This window comes from Rhinatrema bivittatum, chromosome 8 (assembly GCF_901001135.1).
Source record: "Rhinatrema bivittatum chromosome 8, aRhiBiv1.1, whole genome shotgun sequence".
NCBI classification, from domain to species: Eukaryota; Metazoa; Chordata; class Amphibia; order Gymnophiona; family Rhinatrematidae; genus Rhinatrema; species Rhinatrema bivittatum.
The window spans coordinates 249,708,147-249,732,762 of record NC_042622.1 but is presented as its reverse complement, the minus strand read 5'-3'; the positions used below and the strand labels follow the sequence as shown (position 1 = coordinate 249,732,762).

Below are 24,616 nucleotides of genomic sequence, written 5' to 3'. Positions count from 1 at the left end.
TCTTTAGTTGTCATAAGCTTTTTTAAATAACCAGGTTTTAAGGTTTTTCTTAAATATTCTGATATCTTTTTGGAGCCTAAGCTCATGTGGTAAATAATTCCATAAATTAGGGCCTGCCACTGAAATTGCTCTGTCTCTGACTTCAGATAAATGTGCTGTTCTTATAGAAGGCACTGTGAGAAGACCTTTATTTGCAGACCTGAGATTCCTTTCCTGTGTATGCAAATGTAAAGAAGCGTTTAACCATTCAGTTCAGTCACAATTTAACGATTTGTGTATAATACACAAAATTTTATTCTTGATTCTTTGTTTTCTTGGAAGCCAGTGTAAGTCTGCCAATGATGGCAGGAGCGGCACTCAGAGAAATTCCCAGCAATGGTGGCAGCAGTGGTGCTCCAAAGAGCTCCCGGCAGCAGCAGGAGTGGTGTCTCACAGTGTTCAGCTACTTTGAGAATTTAGCAGGAATTACTGAGGAGCAGGTCAGAAAGGGCTAAAAGACTGGTGATACGTGTTGGAGGGGTTGTTCAGCGGTGGGAACTTTCTGTCACATATGGTGGAAACAAGGAAGTATTAGTGCATTTTGGCAAGGGATTAACTGCTTGATTCAGAATATCACAGGGTTGCATATAACTATGTCACCTAAATAAGCATTATTGAATTTACCAGTACCTCAAGCAGATAGAAATTTACAATTGCTCATTAAGCAGATTTCCTTAGCCGCCCATTGTGAAATAGTTTGGAAAAAACTAAATGCTCCAACAGTATTCTCTACTCTTAAACGCTTAGATCATATATACCGTCTTAAGTAGGATCACCACTTATAGAAGACACAGTGCCGGATTTTCAAAAGGTTATGCGCGCCAGGCTATTTTCAAAAGGCCCGGCGACGCGCATACAGCCCCAGGACGCGTGTAAGTCCCAGGGCTTGCAAAAAAGGGTAGGGCGGGGTCAGAGGGTCCTGGCACAGTGGCCATTTACCGCTGTGCCGGGGTTTGAGTGCCGGCAGGCAGCTGGCACGCGCAACTTACTTCAGCCCCAGGGCTGAAGTAAGTTTGGAAATAAAAGAAAAAAGAATAAAAAGGTAGGGGGGAAAGGGAAGGGAAGGTGTGGTGGGAGGGTAGAGAACGGGGGAAGGCAGCGTGGCTCGGCACGGGTTCGGTGCACGCAAGGTGCACAATTGTGCACCCCCTTGCGTGCGCTGACCCCTGATTTTATAACATGCGCGTGCCTGCGTGCATCTGTTATAAAATCGGGTATACATGTGTGCGCCGGGTAGCACGCGCACATGTATGCCCGCGCGCAGGTCTTAAAATCTACCCCACGCTGAATAACTTTGAAAAGATATGGTCTTATTCTTATTCTTCTCTTTCCGCTGTAAGTATACAGCGGAAAGAGAAGCACATTAATAGGGTATGATATTTGTATCTTTTTATAATGTAACATTTTTACCTTATATTTTTCTAGCTATGTGCTGTACACTGTTTCAGGACTATGAACATTGTATTATGACAGTCTCACAGTTTTTCGAGGCTACTTTACCATATCAACAGTGATTTCAATATTAGAAATTCATGCATAGGACTAGATTTGAGTGGGAGTATGGCTGGGGAGAAGGAAATTATCCAGAATTTTAGAAATTCAGAAATATGACTACATATGCTTCAGAATCAGTATTTAGATTTGCTTGAGAGCATGACCTTTTCTTGTATAGTGACTTGTTGCTGTTCTAGTCTTGTGTGTAGTTGCTCACGCTTATTTTTGTGTTTTTGGTATTTCCTTTGTAATATAATAAAAGTTTAAATTGAAAAAAAAAAAAAGCCAGGGGCAGGAGAGAATTTACAGCAGTTGATTTAATAGAGTAAGCCAAAGCTCACTACAAGGCAGGTTCCTCTCAGGGGGACAGTTAAAAGTGTAAATGGTTTTTTCCCTAATCTCAGCCAGTGCAGAGGAAGGGCAAAGGTGTGTGTGTTAGAGGAGCTGCAAGGCAGCGGTGACCTACCCGCCCTGAGGCTCTGCTCTACCTTCTTCTCTCCTGTCCCCTGTAGCCCCGGCTGCTGCGCCACCCCCAGCTTGCATTACAACTCCTCCATCAGCTTCCCCGATGAGATGCTGAACTTTGTGAAGACCCACCCACTGATGGACGAGTCTGTGCCTTCCCTGGGGGACACCCCCTGGGTTATGAGGACAATGACCAGGTGAGTACCAGCTGCCAGAGTCTGGCACCGGCGGCCTAGTCCCATCCAGAAATAGAGCTGAGGGGCGAGCTGCTTTCTCCGTTCTGCTCTCAGTTTTCCCTTCTCAGCACCCTTTGCTCTGATTTCTCCACTACTTAATCTCCATATTTTTACCCTATTGCTCCTTTTTTTTTTTTTTTTTTTTTTTTTTTAAATCCCCACTTCTTTTACTTTGAAAGTTCCTGAGGTGCCTATCCAGTAGTGGCAGATAATGGTGGGGTAGGGGCCCAGAGCGGAAAAGAGGCCGCAGCACCTCTCTGCTGGATAGTGGAGGGGGTTTAACAGCTCACTCTCATAGTGACAAGATTGGAGGCTGACCTCCAATAAACCAATTCAGAGACTATGTAGAAGGGGAGGAGGGCAGAGAGATCAGTTCAATAAGGAGAAAGCTATGAATGTCTAGGTATCTGCTTACGAAGATGTGTATGGGTGCATGTGAGCAAGGATGTATCTGTACCTTTGGTGCTTGTGCAAGCAGGCATACGTACATATGAATGCATTTGTGCTCGCCCACTGCATGTGAACTTCAGCCGTAGTGCCTTCCATGCCTCTGCCATAAGGCAGTGATGCCCTCATCTCCTCCTCTTTGCAGGTTCCAGCTCAGTAAGATCGTGGTGGACACTGCGGCTGGGCCTTTTGGCAATCATACTGTTGTCTTTCTGGGATCAGATACAGGAACTGTCCTGAAGTTCCTCATTCAGCCCAACATCAGCACACTGGGATCTGCCGTCAACATGGCTAATCAGAGTGTCTTCCTGGAGGAGTTTGAGACATACCATCCTGACAAGTAGGAACTGTTTTTCATGTTATATGAGTCGATGCCATGAATGTACAGGTCAGAGCAAGATGGTAGTAATCAGCAGATACTGACCTCTCAGCCTGCCCTATGTATTATGTCACCACAGACCCTACTCTATCTCCACTAATATTCCACCCTTCCTCTTATGTCTGGATCTGCCCTAGGAATGCTTGAATTCGGTCACAAGTTTGGTTTCCACCACCTCTGCTGGTGGCAGTTCCAGGCACCCTCCAGCCTCTAAGGAAAGCACCATGTCCTTGCATTTCCTTGAAGCCTTTCTCCTTTCAGCTTCCGATCATGACTCCCTATCATGTGTCCTTGAGCTTCTTATCTATTTTATTCGAATAAGATTGATCTGATGGTCCTTATCCTCAGGACTATGTGCCTTTCTGAGCTCATGTCCAAGCCAAGGTTGTCTCTCTTGCCTCGGAGAAACAGAGGTGGCACACTGAATCCCAGAGAGTTAGTAGGTTGTGATATCTGCTAAAGAAGCAAGGCAACATGATCTATGAGCTTAGGAGACCATGCAAGCGCCTTCTTTCAATCTGGCTTCAAGGTAGAAGGAAGAAAGCATTCTAGAAGAAGTGGGGCAGCCATTTCCACCATTGAAATCATTAGGCTGGGAAGACATTAGACACCTGCTGATGCTAATCTAGTTATCCTGGACATATCCTGATGGTCATTTTGGTGGGAGTGGCTGCCCCACATCATCCTCAAGATACATAAGCATCCATCCTTCCTTCAGCCTTAAAGTCACATTTTAGGAAGGGACCTGTAAAGCTCCTGGTCCACATCATCTTTTTTGTTGGTGGTGGTCCTTAACCCAAATGCTCCAGCATTCTCCAGGACCAGCATGGCTGCTGGAAGTACTCTGAATCCTAGAACAGGAGGGCTGTGGGAAGCTGCCGGAGATCTATGTGACCTTTAGGGCAGTCGGTACAGTCATTCCGGAGAGAGATTTTATGTGCCAACCTCAAATGCCAGATGGTGTTTAATGTAGAGGAAGTAAAGGGGAAGGCAGGGCTGACGCCCTAGGTGAATCTCCAGTCATACACCCCCTCCCCTCCTCTAACTTACCTATTGGTGGCATTTCCAACATAGCTGTGCCAGAGCCACTACCACCAGTGGCTCTGGCACAGCACCCTTCTGGTCTTGCACTGGCAGAATTGTGCTGCCTCCAAAATTCTGGCATGCTAGGCGGCCACCTAATTTGCCTAATTGAAACACCAGCCCTGGGCAAAGGGGGAAATAGAGAACCTACCTGATTTTGTTAAATAGGATGAGAATATAAAGGAGGTGGAATGAATCTGGACAACAAGGAGAACCCAGGGGCTCCAGTCAGAGCTCCCCCATGTTTAAAGACAAGAAGCTGGGAAGGATTAGCACATGGCTTCTCAAACTAGTCCTGTTGGGTTTTCAGAATATGCCCACTGAATATACATGAGAGAAATTTGCATACATTTGATACAATATATGCAGACTTATCTCTTGCATGTACATTATGAATATCGTGACAGAACATGGAGTCATTGGGACTGGTTTGGGCAGTTCTGAACCAGCATCAGATTAGTACTGTTCCAAAGCAAGCAAGTGTTGGGATTTTTATGGAGATACTCTGAGGTGTTCATGAAGAGCGACATTTAGCCTCATGGATCCTTGGAGCTTGCTCATCATCTCTGCCCTGGAGGAGCCCAACCTCTTCCAAGTGGGGCCAGACTCTCATGTTTGTTCCATTTTGTGCCCCATCCCCGCTCCTTCCTCGCACAAATCCAACCCCTCTTCCCCCCATTATTGGCCTCCCACCATTTCCCTGGGGTAGAAAGATGCATGCCATTGGGGATTCTGAAAATCTCCCTCCAAATCTAATTCATTAACCCCCTCCCATCCAGTTTACAGGCTGCTTTTAGCCAAAGCAGGTTACAGAGTGCAGCTGTGTAGTTGGTGTGGAGATGTATAGCGTGCAAGGATCTATCTCTCATGTTTGCCTTTCGGATATACGCGAGCAGATAGTGCAAGCCAAGCCTACAGCTTTTTCCTCCTTCTTCCTCCAGGTGTGGCCGGGACAGCGAGGAGGATAGGCGGCTCCTGGGAATGGCATTGGACAAAACCTCTGGATCCTTGCTGTTGGCTTTCTCGCCCTGTGTGGTGAAGGCACCCATCGCACGGTGCCAGCAGCACTCGGGATGCATGAAGTGAGTTTCTCAGTCGCCAGTCGCACAGAGGGGAGGAGGAGAGGGAGGACAGGGGCTCAGTTCCCCATCTCTGCTGAAGTTTGGACAAGAAGCAATGAGCTTAAATCATGCTAGGGGAGATTAGGTTAATCTCCTACCATTCCTTTAGTGCAGTCACTCAAGTGTGCTGCAGGGCTGGGGGCTGTGCACCAGGGCTCCCTTCAGAACCCTGAGATCAGGGGTCCTGAACCCTGATTACTCCTCCCAGGGCTGTGAACCCTGCCTGTGTGGAGTCCCCGGCCGACCCTGGAAGCGGAAGTCTTGACCCCGCGAACTGAACCCAGGCCCTTCCCATGATGGAGCATGGCACTGTCACTGACCCACCAGGATGCCCTGACAACCACTTTTTACATCTTGTAGCAGAACGAATGGGTTTATCACTTTTTTCTTTCTTTCTTTCTTTCAAGATAATGCTGTTGAAAAATTGCAGCAGGTTATTAAAAGCATTTTTCAAAGTTTGGGAGACCTGAACTATTTTCCTCCCTTGTAGCTGCTGACAACCCTGAGCCCAATTAGAAACGTGCTGCCCTCTGGGGAAGCTCAGGGCAAACGAAATCCTGGCTGCAGCAGGGAGGGGAGCCCTGCCAGTCAGCGCTCTGGGAGAGCAGAGTTTATGTAAAGGGTGGAGGGGATGCACCACCCAAGGGCCTGACTCCAGCAACCATTGGTGGGGGAGAAAGTGGAGGGTCAGGGTGTTGAGTGGTCTGGAACCCTCCCCCTTTATGGACTATAGGAGAAGGGGATAGCTTGTGGCTCACTTCATTTTGCCTTCCCACAAAACAGAGCTGCCTTTCCAGCCTCCCTACCCACAGATTCTCTCTTACTTCTTTATGGCATTCCCCTGTCCTCCTGTTCTCCTTTTAATCTTGTCATCGAAGCTTGTTAAAGTTTGGGTACCCGTGCCCCACCTCCTGCAGGGAAAGGCCTGTTCTGGCCCAGGCACCAGCAGGAGACAGATGTAGAGAGGCTGGGAGAATTCCAGGGGAATCCTGGGAGGGGAGTGGGAGGGCAAGCTCAGGCTGGCAGCTCCTGACCATTTATCTAGTCTGGTCTTTCTTCCTAATTGCAGCTCACCTAAAAACTTTTATTGCTGGTTATAGGAGCTGCCTGGAGAGCCGGGACCCATACTGCGGATGGACACCCGAGGGCTCCTGCCTATTCTTGGAACCAGGCGTGAGGTAGGAGAGAATGGAGAAAATACAGATTTGGAGGGGGGAAAAAAGGGCCTTAGCATCCTGTCAACGTAGAAATCAAACAAGAGCCGGCGCAGTCAGGTCACCTGATGGTAGGGTGACCATGCACCAGCATGACCCAGCCTGGTGTTTACTTCCCTGAATGCAAAGGGGTAAAACCAGAACTGTCTTAGCCTGTTCCCCCTGATGTGAAGATAAATTATCTTCCTACCCAATAGATCTGGATTTAGCTCTTGCCACACAGGCCTGTGGTTCTGATATAATTTTTTTTTTTTGGTTGCGGGAAGACCACCAGCCCATGCATGCCAGCAGCATAAAAACCAGGCCTGGAGCAGCTGATATGGAGGAAATGGAGCCAGTATGACAGTTTTGAGAGCACTAGGCCCATTCATGGAAAAAGGATCATTATTAGTAAGGGCAGATCCATGCTGCTGCAGGAGCCCTTTCTTCACATTTCAGCACCCCTGCAAGTCAAGGCCCACTTTTAGAAAGTACTGGAGGTGCTGGGTGAAAGGAAATATTAACTGAGACCCAAAAACATATACAGAACTACTTTAAAACGTCAGCTAACATTAAATACATGTATTTTTCCTTTAAAGTTCAGGATGAGCTACACAGACAATTTCATTTTACTGCAAGCATTTTTTTTTTATGAAATATGAGTGTTAGACAAGCTTAATTAAAAAAAAGAGAGAAATTGAAGGGAGCAGAGCCAGTTTCATGTTTTGTGTGAAATCTGTGAATGCTACAGCCTGTACCAGGGACGGATCTCACAGTGCACTCCACCCCCACCGCCTGTAGGAGACCTCTGAACTGCCACGACCCTTGCCCCCAACTCCCTCCTGCATCAAATCAGTGGTTCATCTTTAAAAAAAAAAAAAAAAAAAAGATTGCCAGATGGGTTGGGCTGGATGATGGATCACTGATGATCTTTTTAATCCAACCACTTCATTAAGAGATCCTTCAAGCTGCCTCAGGGATTGCCAAGAGCACCCATGCCTGACCAGGGACGGCATGAAACAGCGTCCAGCTTACTTTTCTGCTTCCCTAGCGAGAAGCAGATCCACTTTATTTAGTGTACCAAGCTATCTCTGTTTCCCTTCTCTGGCACACACAGGAGGTATTTTGGGCTGGGAATCCAGAACAACTAGCGGCTCTCGGAGACAGGTCTGCTGTCCCCGGCCCTTAAGGATAAGGGATGGGAGGAGGGAGGCATATGAATTCCAGCCAGACAGTCCTCAAGTGGAGTCAGAAATGCTGTTAGGCGGGAGAGCAGACGGGAAAACCAGACCTGTGACAACAAAGAAGATGCACATGAGCAGACTAGGTGAAACTAAAAGGTCTTATGTTTCCAGAATTAGTAGGGGGAGAGAATTGGAGGCTGCATTTTTATAAGAATTGCTATTACATTTCAGCAGCTTACATTTCTCGGGGTTTGGGGCAGATGGGCTGCTGTGCATAATGTGAGAGAACATGCCGCCATCATGAAACCTGCCCCTTCCCACTCTGGCCTTTCCCGCCTTGCTCCTTTTCTGGTCTTGGCTCTCAGCCGGCTCTCTCCTGCCCTTCTCAGGGGGTGCTGTGGGTGAATGAGGCCTGGTATTGCTCTTCCTGAGGCTGAGCGGCTTCTCTTGTGCTCCTGTCTTAGGGTGACGTTTGAACAGGACATTGCTGGAGGCAGCACCTTGCACCTTGGCGAATGTGTAGGTAGGTACAGGAGCTTGCAACACTCCCCTCCCTCACCGTCTGGCCCATGCATGAACTCCTGGCTCTGGAATCCAGTGGACTAACTCCCCCCAAGAGGCCAACAAGGCTGTCCCAAGCAGAAAAGAAACCCAAAAAAGCTTTTCTTTTGGAGGGATACCCAGTCAGTGCTGGGACCTGCTCTAAGGCAGCACAATCAGGGGGTGACTGCTTCCAAGAGGCAAGTGTTTTTTAAATTTTTGACTGGGTAAACTCAGTTCCCCAGCACCCTCAATTCATTTTAATGAGGAGCCGTGGTCACCAGCCATAGGGATTAGATGTAAGAGAAGCTGCATCTACCTAAAACTGAGATTGCAAGGGGTCTGCGTTGCTACCCTGGAACCAGAATTCAACCAGCTCCTGCCCCAAAATGTTCACTGAGTGGAAAGATATAAGCTGCTATTCCAAATCAGAAATTTAAAAAAAACAGTTTCTTGTTTTTAGTGTTAACTATAGGGGAAACAACCATTCTGACAATGCTCTCTCTAACCTGCCCTCCACAAGCACAATCACAGGCAAAAACCCAGAGACCAACAGAGGAGGTTAAACTGGAGTCACCAGCTCTAACCTTGCTACCCTCCTTCCCTGCTAGTACTAAATTTCAGCTTCATGTCCAGAAGATTGTGGGAGGGCTAAGATGTCTTGACCTTGTCCAGATTTGAGCCCTCTGAGTCCAGGACTGCAGTTCCTTGATTCTACCCCTCCATGCAGTGAGTGAGTGCACCTGCCAGCCCAGCGAGAATCCCAGCTCTCTCAGTCCGGCAGCCAGTGCCCGTACAGTATCTTGCATGCAGACAGGCTGGCGGATTAGAGGAGTGCACTTGCAGTATTATTGAGCAGCGCCAACCTAAAGTTTAATCTGCTCACTGGGCCTGGCCCAGGCTAAAGCACTAAGCTGCTGCCTCCTTCCCCAGCCTGATCATGCGTATACACACACACAAACAGATCTCTCTCTCGCTGGGTGTATATATATCAGTTATAATTGTGTGTGTGTGTGTGTGTGTGTATATTTACTGTATACACACAAACAGATCTCTCTCTCGCTGGGTGTACATATATGTACACCCAGCCAAACCCATAACAGACATTATAAACACATCCCTATCTCAAGGACATGTATCTACCAACATAAAAGAAGCCCTAGTCAATCCCATCTTAAAAAAGCCTCAACTGAACCCCGCTGAACTAAATAACTTCAGACCCATATCCATCCTCCCTTTCCTTGCAAAAATCCTAGAAAAAGTTGTGAACAACCAACTAACAGAACACCTCAAAAAACACAATATACTACACCCCTCCCAATTTGGCTTCCGCAAATTCTACAGCACAGAAACACTATTACTCTCCCTCTCCGATACCGTCTTCAAAGGACTAGGTAAGGGACAATCCTTCATCCTAGCTATGCTTGATATCTTAGCTGCCTTCGATACTGTTAATCACAACATCCTTATCGACCGATTAATTGAAATTGGACTTTCTGGCATTGCATTACAATGGTTTATCTCATACCTAGAGAATAGACAATATAAAGTCAAAATTGTCAAAATTGAATCTGAGTCTATCAAAATAACCCAAGGCGTACCACAAGGCTCCTCCCTATCTTCTACACTTTTCAACATATACATGCTCCCCCTGTGTAAACTCCTAACAGACCTTGGTCTCATCTTCTTCATCTACACGGACGACATACAAATTCTCATCCCCATCCCTGAATCCATTAACAATTTCCTCTGGGAAAACACCCCACTTCCATCAAACAACTCCTCAATACCGACAAAACCGAACTATTGATATTAAGCCATAAATCCAACAACATATTCCCCTCTATAACCTCCCCTCAGCAAGGACAACCCCCCATTTCAAAAGAAGTTAGAAACTTAGGCGTCACAATAGAAAATGAGTTAAACTTAAAGAAATTCATAAACTCAACTATAAAAGACTGCTTTTATAAATTACACGTGCTAAAAAAGCTAAGACCCCTCCTCCATCAAAATGACGTCAAAACAGTCCTACAGGCACTCATAGTTGCGACCGTCACTGCCCGACGTCTTCACTCCGCCCTCTTTACCTCTGTGGCGACTCCCTCCAGGTCTGAAGGACGGCTGGCTGCCGCGTCGTCTCCCTGCCGTCTCCGTCCGGCGTCCCCGGACCGGCTTGACGCTGCAGATCCGCTATGTTGCCTGAAGCCTAGGGTGCGGGCGCTCCGAGTGAAGTACCAGCAAGGGCGCGAACCTCAGGGGCATCCCCCTAAGATGACGTCACCCGCTTCCAATATTTAAAGGTCTCTGATATCGCTGGCAAACCAAGTTAGCAAAGGTTAGGACAAGATTTACTCAGGTTACCCTGCCTAAGCTACTCTGCCTCCTCAGACTTACCAGAGGTACCCGCTCCTCGGGGGCCTCGCTCTCTCTTTGCTTTTCAGGTTACAGACAGGAACCGGTACTCGCTCCTCGAGGGCCCTCGTCCCTGACTATCTGCTGATTCTCTTCTGCCTGGAAGCCATCACTGTCTACATCATTGTGAGTTACCATCGCTCTCTCAGAGCTTTCCCTAGAACCAGGTACTCGCTCCTCGAGGGCCTATCCTTTCCAGCTCCTGAGCTCCCTGAGACCAATATGTGAGTGTTGTCATCTAAGTTCTGTTCATGAACTCTGCATACCCTGCCTACTCACTGTCTACAGTTTCTCAACAGCTCAGCCATCCAGGGATCGCTGTTCCAGTATCTGAGGAACTTCAGCCCTGCCGGGCACTTCAGCTCACTACTGCCACCTCTGGTGGTTTCAAGACCTGTTTAATAAAAGAACTAGTGTGTGTCTGTCTCCATACTCTAAGCCTAGTCGGTGTCCCTCTCGGGATCTTCCCCTGGGGGCGTGGTCATCTGCCACCGGCCCAAGGATCCACCCACTACTACCTACGGAATACATCAGATTGCTCCTCCTATCTGATTGCTACTCTCATCAACATAGCGGATTATGACTCCAGGACCCAGCTAACTCTATGGATCTGGCTTGACTGCACTGACCCGGCCTAACTCCATGGATCTGGCACAACTCTCTGCCTTGCAGGCCATACTGGGCCTGGCCCTGCGCATCTTGGAGCAGCAAGATGCCTTGGAGAAACTTACTGCAGCATTTTATCAGCTACACACACAAGAAGGTTCAAGGCACAGCTTCCAACCATGAAGGTCAGTTACAGGAGGTAACTTTGAAGACTGCTGTACCACTGGCAGCTCCAATCCGCTTTTCCGGAGAAATCCAGAAGACCCGGGGCTTTTTGAACCAGTGCGGCATGCACTTTACTTTACAACCATCTTTATTTCCTACGGCACTCTCTAAGACTACCTACATCCTTTCGTACTTGGATGGTAGAGCTCTGTCGTGGGCATCCACCTTGTGGGAACGCAAGGACCCCATTTTGCAGGACATAGAAGGATTTATGGACTTGTTTAAATCCGTTTTTGATCACCCTGCGCGAACCTCTGTTGCCGGTTCTGCTTTAGTGGACTTGAAGCAAGGCAGCAGATCATTGGCTGAATTCGCCATAGAATTCAAGACTCTTGCGGCAGAACTCCGCTGGGACCCCAAATGTCTCAAGACACTCTTCTGCAGAGGCCTGAATACCCATGTGAAGGACGAGCTGGCTGCTCGCCAGACACCTGACTCGCTGGACGAATTAGTAGCCTTGGCCACTCGGATTGATCATCAACTCCGGGACAAGGTGAAGGAACTCCGGCCTAAGATGTTACCAGGGTTGAAACAGGCCAGTACTACCAATGTATCTCGGATGGTTCCAGTAACTTCCGCTGCTGATACAGATGAACCGATGCAACTTGGTCATGGACACTTGACCTCCAAGGAGAGAAGATTTTGGAAGAAGCCCGGCCTATGCATGTACTGTGGTCAGTCCGGCCATGATGTCTCTACATGCTCCATTGTGTCTGATAAACAGACGGGCCTAAGTCCTGCAGGAGGACTGTTCTTAGGCCTTACCGCGTCCTCTCCCCCAGTCTCCTTAACCTACGGACCAGTTACGGTTCAGACTCCTGCCTTGGTGGATTCAGGGGCAGGAGGCAACTTCATTCTCAGACGTTTAGTGGAATACTTGAGTATCCCTCTCATCAAATTAAAAGATCCACTACTGTTATCCTCCATTCACGGGGAGCCCTTACCGGGCAACGTAACTTGCGAAACCGTACCAGTTACTCTTCGCACCGGAGCACTCCATACGGATTCTATTTCCTTCTTTGTACTGGAAAAGGCTATGCACCCTGTCGTCCTGGGGTTACCCTGGCTGCAAGTGCACCAACCCAAATTTGACTGGGCATCCCTGGATCTCTCACAATGGGGCCCAGAATGGCATGGGAAGTGTCTTAAGGAGATCTCGCCTAACATATGCATGCCTATGACTCCAGCAATGCCAGGACTGCCGCCCCACTACACATCCTTCAGGGATGTATTCTCCAAAGAAGCGGCTGATATTCTTCCTCCACATAGGCCTTATGACTGTGCCATAAGACTGAAGCCCAATACCGAGCCACCGAAAGGACGGGTGTATCCTCTCTCTGTGCTTGAGAATAAAGCAATGTTGGAATATATTGAGGAAAATCTCCAGAAGGGTTTTATCCGACAATCTAAATCGCCAGCCGGCGCAGGCTTTTTCTTTGTAGGGAAGAAGGACGGTACACTGAGTAATGTATCAAATACTGAGGTCTGAATGAAATCACAATCAAAGACCATTACCCCTTGCCGTTAATCTCGGAGCTATTTGACAGACTGCAAAGCTGTCAATTTGACAGATTTTCAAAGCTTGACCTGAAGGGGGCCTACAACCTCATTCACATTCGGAGCGGCGATGAATGGAAAACGGCCTTTAGTACGTGAGACGGCCACTTCGAGTATCTTGTAATGCCGTTCGGGTTGTGCAATGCACCCACCATTTTCCAAAATATGATGAATGACATCTTATTTATTTATTATTTTATATACCAACATTTGATCTCAATTGAGATATCACACTGGTTTACATTCAGGTTCTGTAGGTATTTCTCTATCCCCAGAGGGCTTACAATCTAAGTTTTTGTATGTGAGGCAATGGAGGGTAGAGTGACTTGCCCAAGGTGTGACAGCAGGACTCAAACCCTGGTCTCCTGGTTCATAGTCCACTGTTCTAACCACTAGGCTATTCCTCCTCCTCCTCTTGTGGGACCTGCTGTACAAGAATGTTGTGGTCTACCTGGTTGACATATTCATATTCTCCCAGGATTTGAACACCCACATTGTAGATGTCAAGCAAGTACTCCATCGTCTCCGCGAACACCGGCTGTACGCCAAACTCTCCAAGTGTGAATTTCATAAAGACTCTGTGCCTTTTCTAGGCTACATAGTGTCAAAAGAAGGCTTCCAAATGGACCCTCACAAACTTGAAAGTATCAAGAATTGGTCCCAACCTACCAGTCTGAAGGCTTTAAGGAGATTTCTGGGGTTTACCAATGATTATCAAAGCTTTATTAAGAACTATTCCTCCTTAACCGTACCCTTGACGGCAATGACTCGTAAGATTGCCAACGCTTCAAAATGGTCAGCAGAGGCCATTTCCGCGTTCGAGAAATTGAAGACCATCTTCTCCACAGAACCATGCTTGCGGCATCCAGACCCCAACAAGCCCTTCATAGTTGAAGTTGATGCTTCAGATGTAGGCGTAGGGGCTGTGTTGAGCCAAGCGGTAGACTCAAAAACCTTATGACCCTGTTCATTCTTCTCCCGAAGATTTTCTCCAGCCGAGAAGAACTTCAGGATCGGCGACAAGGAGCTCCTGGCAATAAAACTTGCATTCGAAGAGTGGCAGCCTTGGCTCGAAGGTGCTCAACATCAAATAACCGTCTTCACGGATCATAAGAACTTTGAGTATCTCCTCCACGCACAACGTTTGAATTACAGACAGTCCAGATGGTCTTTATTTTTCAACCATTTTGATTTTGTGCTTAAGTTCCGACCTGGAGATCGAAACACCAGAGCAGATGCTCTGTCACGCTCGTTTCACTCAGAAGATGTGCCTGATGAACCACAGCACATAATAGACCCGAAGAAGATACCCTTGGCATCCAGCCAGTCTGTATCCGCAAGCGATGCCATCAACTCTCATCCAGCAACATCTACTGGAGAATCACCAATTGAAGTGGTTTTTGGACGTTCCCTATCACCGCCACTTCCATTGATTCCCTCAGTGACATACACAGTAGCTCATTCCTTGCTGCTGCTATCTACAAACAAAATTCTTCCAAAAGATCCACCTGTCATCGATGCAGATGACGACTTAGAGATTAAGATCTAAGAGATTCTGGATGTTCGTATAGGAGGCAAGACTTTTGAATACCTTCTGATATGGGAGGGTTTCGGCCCCGACAATCTCTTGGGAGCCTCAGACCAATATCTTAGACAAAGAGATGCTTCGTCAATTCCACCTCGCGCATCCTTCAAAACCTAAGCCTGGTACCATTCTGTTGCGATCGTCGCTGCCAGACGTCTTCACTCCGCCCTCTTTATTTCTGTGGCGACTCCCTCCAGGTCTGAAGGATGGCTGGCTGCCGCGGTGTCTCCCTGCCGTCTCCGTCCGGCGTCCCCGGACCGGCTCAATGCTGCAGATCCGCCATGTTGCTTGAAGCCTAGGGCGCGTGCACTCCGAGTGAAGTACCAGCAAGGGTGCGAACCTCAGGGGCGTCCCCCTGAGATGACATCATCTGTTTCCGATATTTAAAGGTCTCTGATATCGCTGACAAACCGAGTTAGCAAAGGTTAGGGCCTATCCTTTCCAGCTCCTGAGCTCCCTGAGACCAATATGTGAGTGTTGTCATCTAAGTTTTGTTCATGAACTCTGCATACCCTGCCTACTCACTGTCTACAGTTTCTCAACAGCTCAGCCATCCAGGGATCGCTGTTCCAGTATCTGAGAGACTTTAGCCCTGCTGGGCACTTCAGCTCACTACTGCCACCTCTGGTGGTTTCAAGACCTGTTTAATAAAAGAACTAGTGTGTGTCTGTCTCCATACTCTAAGCCTAGCTGGTGGTCCCTCTCGGGATCTTCCCCCGGGGGCATGGTCATCTGCCACTGGCCCAAGGATCCACCCACTACTATCTCCAGCAGTCTATAACAATTGATTGCTACTCCGCCTACAGAATACATCAGATTGCTCCTCCTATCTGATTGCTCCTCCCATCAACATAGTGGATTATGACAGATTGCTAACTCCTCACGGAGATTCACGACACTCATCCTATCAAAAATAGACTACTGCAACTCCTAGGACTCCCAGCAACATCCTTTAAGCCCCTACAAATGCTCCACAATGCCACCGCCATAATCCTCACAAACTCCAGAAGAAACGAACACATCACCCCTATACTAAAATACTTACACTGGCTCCCCATTCACCTCAGAATATGATTTAAAAGTCTTACTCTAGTTCACAAAACACTATACAATCAAAATATAACCTCTGTCAACCCCTCCAAAGATCCACAAGGTCAGCCAATAATGGCACTCTACCAATAACCTCCCCCAAGCTCACTAACCTATCCTCAACACGAGAACGTGCCTTCTCCCTCGCCGGTCCCACCACTTGGAACACTATGCCCCTAGACCTAAGGCTTGAATCTAATACTATTAATTTAAAAAAAAAAGATGAAAACCTGGCTCTTCAAACGAGCCTACCAATAACTCTCACACACTCTACTATCACTCACACAACCTGTCCCGTCCCGTCCCCCCCACAGCCACCTTACAGAATGTAAGCTCCCAAGTCAACAGGTTACCCACTACAGTTTAAAAAGATATAAAATATGAACTCCCCAGTCAACATGTTAACCACTACAGTCTCAATAGTTATAGTTACTTGTTCCTCTTTGATTTTGTTCTCTTCTGTTCCTGCATCCTCTCCCCCCTCCCTGAATTCAGAGTTGTTCCATATTGTTAACTCCTAGTTACCCGAATTGTTATGATGTAATTTCCTTTCTTAGTTCAATTGTTCTAATGTAAAATGATGTGATGTGCAAACAAATGTCGGTATATAAAAGAGTTAAATAAATGGAGATCACGTGATGCACTGAGGGTGGAGGATGTGATTCCCTTGCTCTCGGCGTCCTGCCTCTGGAATCCTCCCCCATCTGCACCCTAAAAACGGTGTTTGGGCTTCGGAATCGACGTGGCACTCTCCCTTAAGGTACGGGCACGGACCTGGGCATGCCGACTCGTTCGGCCAAATCTATAAAAGAGAAGGGAAAAGATTTGCTGGCACCCCCGGGGCCCTCAAATATGGCGGCCATGGAACACCCAGCCGAACAGCCTGCGGCGCCGGCGTTAGCCGAAATCAAGACAGCCGTTCTCGAGGCGTTGGGGCCCGAACTGAAATCGATCTCGACGGCGGTGGCTGAAATTTCGGCCAATTTAAACAAATTTGAATCCCGCTGTGCTGAATTGGAGAATCGGGTCTCCCAAAATCAAGATGGCCTCCACAGCATGCAAACAGAGCTCGTGGCGCTGCGGGCCGAGGTGACCAAAAACACTGCAAAAATGGAAGACCTAGAGAATCGGGCCCGGCGCTCGAATCTGCGCTTTGTAGGCTTGCCCGAAACCATCGATGATCGTGCCCTCGGGGACTTCCTGGAAACGTGGCTCACCCGGGAACTCTCACTTACCACAGCTCATGGGGCCTTGCGCGTGGAGAGGGCGCACCGGCTTGGGGCGAAAAGGCCGGAGGCGGGCAGACCCCGGGTGGTTGTGGCTAAGCTATTAAACTTTGCCCACAAGCAGGAGATTCTGGCAGCCATGCGGAAAGGCCGCGCCCTCCACTACGAGAACCAGAGGGTTCTGATTTTTCAGGACTTTTCGTCGGCGGTTTTGGCTCAGCGGCGCGCGATGGCCCCCGTCTGTACACAGCTGCTGGCACGAGGAGTCCGTGCATCTCTCCTATTCCCGGCCCGATTGCGGGTCGCCACTGAGGCGGGAGTCCGGTGGTACACATCTCCTCAAGAGGCCCGTGCCTTGCTATTGGATTCCAGTGAACCGACGGCGGGGTCCCCGGTTGCTTCGCCGCTACCGTGAGCTGGAGCCTCGGCGTAGTCGGCCACAGTCGGGGTGCAGTTTTGATATCCCCTGAATTTGCGATTCGGTAGTGGGGCTCCGTTTTGACATAAATGTCAGGAAGGCTGCGTGCATTCATGGCTCCGATTACAGAGCGGACTTTGCTTTAATTTTTTTTGTTTTTGTTGTTGTTTTGCCTTTTTCTGGATGGCTCCTTATACTTGGCTCGCGGCCCTCATTGTGGGGCATGCTTTGACGCACCTTTGGAACTGAACTGAACCTCACGTACATTCTGAGTGGTTTTTTTTCATTTTCTGTTGCCTGGAATTACCATTGTGGCGTGTTTCTAAGCTGCCTTGGATTGAGACTGTGTTTTTTTTTGATGATGCGAGTCTACTCTCCCTCGTGCAGTCTCTCTACAGGAGCTAGTTCATGGCAGGCTCTCGTTATGGTTCCTATTCAGATTTTTTGTAACCTGACATTTGTTAAAAGCAACTGTTCCTGCTTCAGTATTTTCCTTTATTTGTTTTGAGACTGAATGCCATGCTGCTATTTTGGAATTGGGGGTGTATGATTGCTCATAACCTTTCAAATGCTATGTTATATATCTGTTATGACTTGGTGATGAGGATGACCCTATTGTTTTATATCCATGGTTGGATTTTTGAGCAGTTTTTTTACTGTCTTTAGTGAGGGTCTTGCCGCCCAAACCACGTCTCTAAGTGTTTTCTTGTTCTTGTTCTTGCTGTGGGATGCAGATGGGGGGGGGGGGGGAAGGCCAGTATGGCAGTGATCTCGTTGTTAAAGGGGACAGAAGTCCTTACTGGGGATTTGGTAAGGCGGATAGGGAAGGGGTTAGGGTATTTGGGTTGTTGGGTAGGGGGGGGGGGGTTTGGGATCTAGTCTCCTGGGGTATATTCTGTCAAATATGGTCGACCAGTTACAATATGTCTGCCAATCCTGGTGGTTTTTTGGGGGAGAGGCCTCGGCTGGGAGGGCCTCTGCCTCTTACAACTTGGACTTGGATTTTACTGAATAATCTATTTTTACGGCTGATCCTCTAATTCTGCCCTTAATTTAATTACCTGGAACGTTTGTGGGATAAACTCCCCTATTAAGCGCTCTAAAATTCACACTCTCCTTAAGCGTAAGGGTGCCAATATTGCATTTTTGCAGGAGACGCACCTCACAGATGGGGAACATGAGAAATTAAGTAAACTCTGGGGGGGCCAGGTGTATTATGCCTCTGGTACGACCAAATCTGCGGGAGTGGTCATTTGGATTAAATCCCAGATGCCCATACAGGTACACTCTACAGTTCAGGACCCATTGGGGCGGTATCTCCTTTTGGAGGCTGAGGTCAATCAGACTAAGGTGATTTTGTGTAATATCTATGCTCCCAATAATTATAGTGCCAGCTTCTATCAGGAAATATATCGCCATCTTCTCCCATATGCAGTGGAACCCTTACTGATCGGGGGGGACTTTAATACGATCCGGGATGAACATTTGGACAGGTCTGCACCAGCGGGTTCGCAGGGGGGACATGGAAGGGGACCCTCCTTTTTGGAGCAATCCTTTCATTTGATTGATGTCTGGCGTGTTTTGCACCCTGGAGAGAAGGACTTCACACATATCTCTCGGGCGCATGGTACCCTCTCGAGGATTGATTATTTCCTAGTCAGTGCCCACCTTTTGGCACAAGTGGGGGAAGTCGTCATTGGCGACATTGTCATCTCAGACCATGCCCCGGTGTCACTGGCGGTACAACTGGGCCGAGCCTTGAGTACTACTTATCAGTGGCGATTCCCATTTTATCTCGTGCAGGATGTTAAGTTTCAAGAATTTTTGCGAGCTCGCTGGACAGACTATGCGACCCTCAATGCTCAACATGCTGAGGACCCGATACTGTTTTGGTACACAGCTAAGGCAGTGTTAAGGGGCGAAATTATTTCTTATATGACTCATCGGAAAAAGGCTATGAACCATAGGATCTTGACGTTAACCAACAATTTACAGAGGGCCCGGGCGGCATTAAATGCTAGGAACACACATAGCTTGCGGGTGGCCTACTTCACTATTCAGGGCGAGTTAAATACTCTCCTTCACCAGAGGGCCCGGAAGAGTTTTCTTTATTACCAGTATAAACTTCATCAGCACAGTAACAAAGCAGGGAAAATGCTGGCTAACCTAGTACGCTCAGTTAAGGGGTCACGTTACATTCCCGCGATACGCTCTCATACCGGGGGGGTATTGACGGCCACTAAGGACATCTTGGGCAGATTCAGGGACTATTACCGGGAGCTCTACACGTCTGGTCATTGGGATCCGGAGGCGTGTGCTCGCTTCTGTGAAAGGTTGCAACTTCCCTGTCTGACCTGTGAGCAGAGGGATCGTTTGAACGGACCGGTGACCTTAGCTGAAATACAGTCTGATATTCGGGGGGCGAAGGCTCTTAAGTCGCCGGGCCCTGATGGATATGGGGCAGAGTTTTATAAATGCTTGATTGACTTGGTGGGGCCCCCTTTGGTGCAGGTGGTGGAAGCCCTTGTTGTCCAGGGTTCGTTCCCAGCTCATGTTAATATGGCTAATATTGTTTTGATACCCAAACCCGGGAAGGACGCTCTGGCACCCGAAGCTTATCGCCCTATCTCCCTCCTGAATTTTGACCATAAGTTGATTGCTAAGGTGTTGGCAGATCGCTTATCGGTTATCCTTCCCACATTAGTGGGCACGGACCAGGTGGGCTTTGTTCGTAAGAGGTATGCTCTGACTAACATCCGTAAAGTTTTAGCGGCAATGATCATGTGTCAGCGGATGGAGGCCCCCTTCCTAGCTGTCAGTTTCGACGCGGAGAAAGCGTTCGACCGGGTGGAGTGGAAATACCTCTTCTGGGTGTTAAAACAGATGGGGTTTGCTGGCTTTTACCTTGATGCAGTGAGCTTGCTTTATCAGGCTCCGGAGGCCACGGTGATAGCCAATGGTTCTTCTTCGGAGAGTTTTTCGATTTCCCGAGGTACTAGACAGGGGTGTCCGTTGTCCCCTCTTTTATTCGTTCTCCAATTGGAACCTCTGCTACAGCATATCCAATTGTGTAAAACTGTTAAGGGATTTCGTTTCCAGTCTACTACCTTTAAATATGCCGCGTTCGCCGATGACATTTTGGTTTTTCTTACTAACCCTCGGGCCTCCCTCTCCTCCTTACTTCGGATTTTTTGGGAGTATGGCGTCTTTTCAGGCTTTCGCTTAAATCTTGTTAAGTCGGCGGCTTTGCCGTTTCCTGAGTCCCTGGAAACGGGGTGGGGGGACGACTTCCCTTTACAGTGGGCTGGTGCCTCGTTTAAGTATCTTGGTATAGTTCTATCCCGGGATCTCTCTCAGATATATCGATTAAATGTTCTTCCCTTACTCAAATTTACACAGGACAAGCTGGCGGCTTGGGCAGGCTTACCCATCTCTTTGGGCGGTAGGGTACACCTATTCAAAATGATTATTTTGCCAAAATGGCTTTACCTGATCCAAAATTTACCCTTGCAGTTACGCACTGCGGAGCTTCGGCAGTTAGACAAGGCCCAAAGGCGTTTTTATTGGAAGGGAGGGAAATCTCGTATCCCTTTAGGGTGGATGCGGGGGCGCTGGGGAAGAGGGGGGTTAGGGGTCCCTGATTTGGCACTGTACAACTTAGCCAGCAATTTGCGACTGATTAGAGATTGGCTGCGAACCTCTTCTGAGGTCGTACATCTGGCGGCAGACACGGAGCTGGTGGCCCCCTTTTCGCTTCCTTTTGTGTTACAGGCGCCGTCTAGCTCGATCCCTAGCCACATTGGGAGTAATATCCTGGTTCGTCCAGTTCGGGCCGCATGGCTTCGGCTCACCCGCATCCTGCGCGTTCCACGTATTATTGCCTGGTTTTTACCGATCCGGGGAAATCTTGATTTCACCCCGGGTACGCACACGGGGGCGTTTCAGCATTGGCGTACGAAGGGGATTTCCTTTTTGGGCCATGTCCTGTCCCCAGACGGGTCCTTACTTTCCTTCATTGAATTGGGGGACGCCTATGGTATTCCTAAAGCTGATGTGTTTACCTATTTACAGTTGAAGCATTATGTCTCTTCGCTTCCCCCGGATGCTAGACAGCCCTCGCACTTTCACGCCTTAGACTCATTGTTCTCTCTTACTCGAGAAAAGCTACCCTCTTTGTCCTCCTATTATATCAAGTTGCGGCAGTTAACAGAGGTGGATTCTTGCTCAATCTTAGTTCAGAGGTGGAATAGTGATGGGGTGTTTGTCCTTAATAGACAAATTATTGCTGCTGGCTTCCGGCGCATTTCCCAACTCTCAGTGAACTCGTAGTATAGAGAGATGCAATATAAATTTTTAAGGAGAAGCTATATATCAGCGCAGGGGGCATTTAACTCTAGAATCTCCGCTTCCCCTGCATGTGTCCGCTGTGGCAGCCTGCGGGGCACACTGTCTCATGCTTTTTGGGCGTGCCCCGCGGTTCATTCGTTGTGGGCTCGCTTGGTCCATTACTTGGAAACTTTGTTGGGGGTGATTATTCCCCTGTCCCCCCTGTGGCTTCTCTTTGGATGCATCTCTCCTTTGCGTGTGCGAGGTTGGGGAATCCGCTTATTTATTCATAAGGCGTGCTTGGTGGGGAAAAAAGTGATTTTGATGCAATGGCGTGAGGTCCAGCCTCCTTCTTATTGGACTTGGCGTAACTGTTTCCACCGCCTGATGATTCTCGAAGCTGCTTCTATGCGTCTTTCTCCACGTCATCGGAAGCGATTCATGGACGTCTGGGATGTATACCTGCAATCCTTACCTCAACGTGTCCGCAGCTCGATCTACAATGAGGGCATGTAATGCGTACATCTTGGACTGGCAGAGACTTCTTCTTCGGATTTCTTCTGTACACCGAGGACTGGATTCGACCTTGGACTCTTATTCATGAGTTGCATATCCAGGGAGACTAGGGAGGGGGGGTGGGAGGGAATGGGGGGATATCTGGGGACGTTTCTCAGTGGGGTATAACGAGTTTGTAGTATTCAGGGATGGTGGTGAAGTGTACACCCGCCTCCCGTGTTGTATTATTTTCTTGATAAACCAATAAAATTGTATTACAAAAAAAAAAAAAAGAGTTAAATAAATAAATAAATAAATAAATAAAAGAAATAATTGGTATATGTATATATACTGTATACACACAGAGACCTCTCTCGCTGTGCATATGCATATAAATATACTGTATACACAAAGCGGGTTTTTATTTTATTTTTCCCTGGAATTTATCAATGTTTATTATAACAAACAAACAAGGGAGAAATCAGTGGAAAAAACATGAGTCATTTCTTTCGCCTGATGTTCTCCCATTTTTGTTTGTTATAATAAATACTGCTAAATTCCAAAGAAAAATAAAAACTGAAAACACAGGTCCCTAGGTATACATTAAACACTACAAAACAACTGAAAGTGTCCTCCTGCAGAGTATATATATATCTTTATATAAGTCAATATAGATCTTTCTATATTATGTATAATATCCACATCAGAATCTATCAATCTGTATATATCTATATTGCGCACTATATAAAAAAAATGTGCATGCTGCTGTAAGAGTGTCCATGGTGATGTCTCTCTTAGCCCTGCCTCCACTTGGACATGCATCGGTGGGAATGGTGCACTCAAATATCATAGTATCTATGCCTGGTGCACTCTCCTGGAGGCTTGAACAGGTGCACAAAGCCCCTCCTACCCACCCACCCCTACACACACTTCCTCCAGCTGCAATGCAATTCCAGATTTGATTGCTGCCACTTTGACTCACAGCTGCTGACATGCTGCTTCCCAGCTCCAGCACACAGCCTTTACCAGCTGCAGCCTAAACATGTCGTCTCTCCCTGTCCTGCTGGATCAGGTGTCATGGCATGTGGTCAGTTTCCAAAGCCTTTACCACATTCTCTCTCACCCATGCATACAGACACATACAACCTCAGAAAAACACACACAGAGATTACCATAGCCTCCTTGAAAGCCCGATGCAGTTGTACTGCTGCTGCCACGGTTGTAACTGCAGCACTGTGCAGGGTGTCCCAGGGTAGTTAGGTTTTTCACCATGTCAACCTAACACAGCCTACCACTACTGCTAGGATTTAATCAAGCCTTATACAACTGTACTTCCACTCTCTGCCCATTGGCCTGGGTTTTTCCCCCTCTTTAGCTCGGACGTATGCCCAGCTAGGTCTCCAGACTGACCCACCTACATGAATATATGAGTTCCATTAGGTCTTCTAGAAATTTCTCTAGTTGCAACCTCTTGGACAGACCCAGCTGCTAGTTGGATTCTATCATCACAGCCTGATCTAAATAGCTACCATTACTAGTGAGCCATGTAGCCTGCCAGACAGACCTGGCAATATGAGCATCTGCGTCTTTGCTACGATTTCTAGTTATCAATGGTACTTTTAGCCTGCTAGATAGACCCAGCTGCTAATCGAATCTACTATTGTAGACTGTCAGACAAACCCACGTGGGTGCCTGTATTTCCACTTGGACGTCTAGCATTTTATATTAATTGCTTTGCAATTCATTCCCAACACTTAACTGTTGAATTAGGCAAATCCAGCACCATAAACACTAAAACATGTGCCACAAGGCATGCTTTCTCCTCTCTTACATTGTTGTAAACTTGTCAATATGTGTCACTGGGCACAATTGGGACGGATGTGGATAGCACTGGTGGACAAAGGTTCGAGATATCAGGTAGAAGACATGTTAATGGCTGATGTTTGACTCAAGAAATAAATTCTGTGGGAATGTGAGTGCTCATTTACCCAGAGCAGAAACATCCCAAGTGGGCAGGCCAGATGGGTCCGTTTGGTCTTTATCTGCTTCTTCTCTTACGTTATGACACTGTCATCACTGATTCGAGGGACAAGCAAGAGTAAATCAGGCAAAATAACTTTAATTTATTTATTTGTTTAAAATCTTTTCTATACCGTCGTTAAGTTATGTACCATCACAATGGTTTACAGTAAGGCACAAAATACTAATGAGTAATATGTTTTCAAAAGTTATACAATTATAGAGAGTGCCCTCAGGGTTCCGGTTAAAGAAAATTTCAATATAAAGGCTATTTGATAATTAATCTCATGTTTTGTCCATTTGAAACATGTATCCTTGGTATTTTACATGTCACTCGTTCTTGTTCTATATTAAAATGTTTGTGTGGCCTGATAAATGACAGGTATTTGTGATTCTCCTTCAAATGAAATGCAGGTTTTCCTAATGGTGGGTGTGGCAGTAATTGCAGTTTTCTGGACGGTTTTAAGGGAATGCAAT

At 47.5% G+C, this 24,616-nt stretch overlaps 1 protein-coding gene across 4 annotated transcripts in view; it reads left to right on the top strand.

Annotated features, from left to right (window-relative positions):
- SEMA6B (semaphorin 6B) overlaps positions 1-24,616 on the top strand; it is a 280,427-nt gene that overhangs the window by 250,591 nt on the left and 5,220 nt on the right. For all 4 annotated transcript variants that reach the window (XM_029614551.1, XM_029614549.1, XM_029614550.1 and 1 more), the window contains 5 exons: positions 2,046-2,195; positions 2,827-3,021; positions 5,085-5,225; positions 6,365-6,442; positions 8,106-8,164. In XM_029614551.1, coding sequence (XP_029470411.1) covers positions 2,046-2,195; positions 2,827-3,021; positions 5,085-5,225; positions 6,365-6,442; positions 8,106-8,164 — 623 coding nt within the window. The remainder of the gene's footprint in view (positions 1-2,045; positions 2,196-2,826; positions 3,022-5,084; positions 5,226-6,364; positions 6,443-8,105; positions 8,165-24,616) is intronic.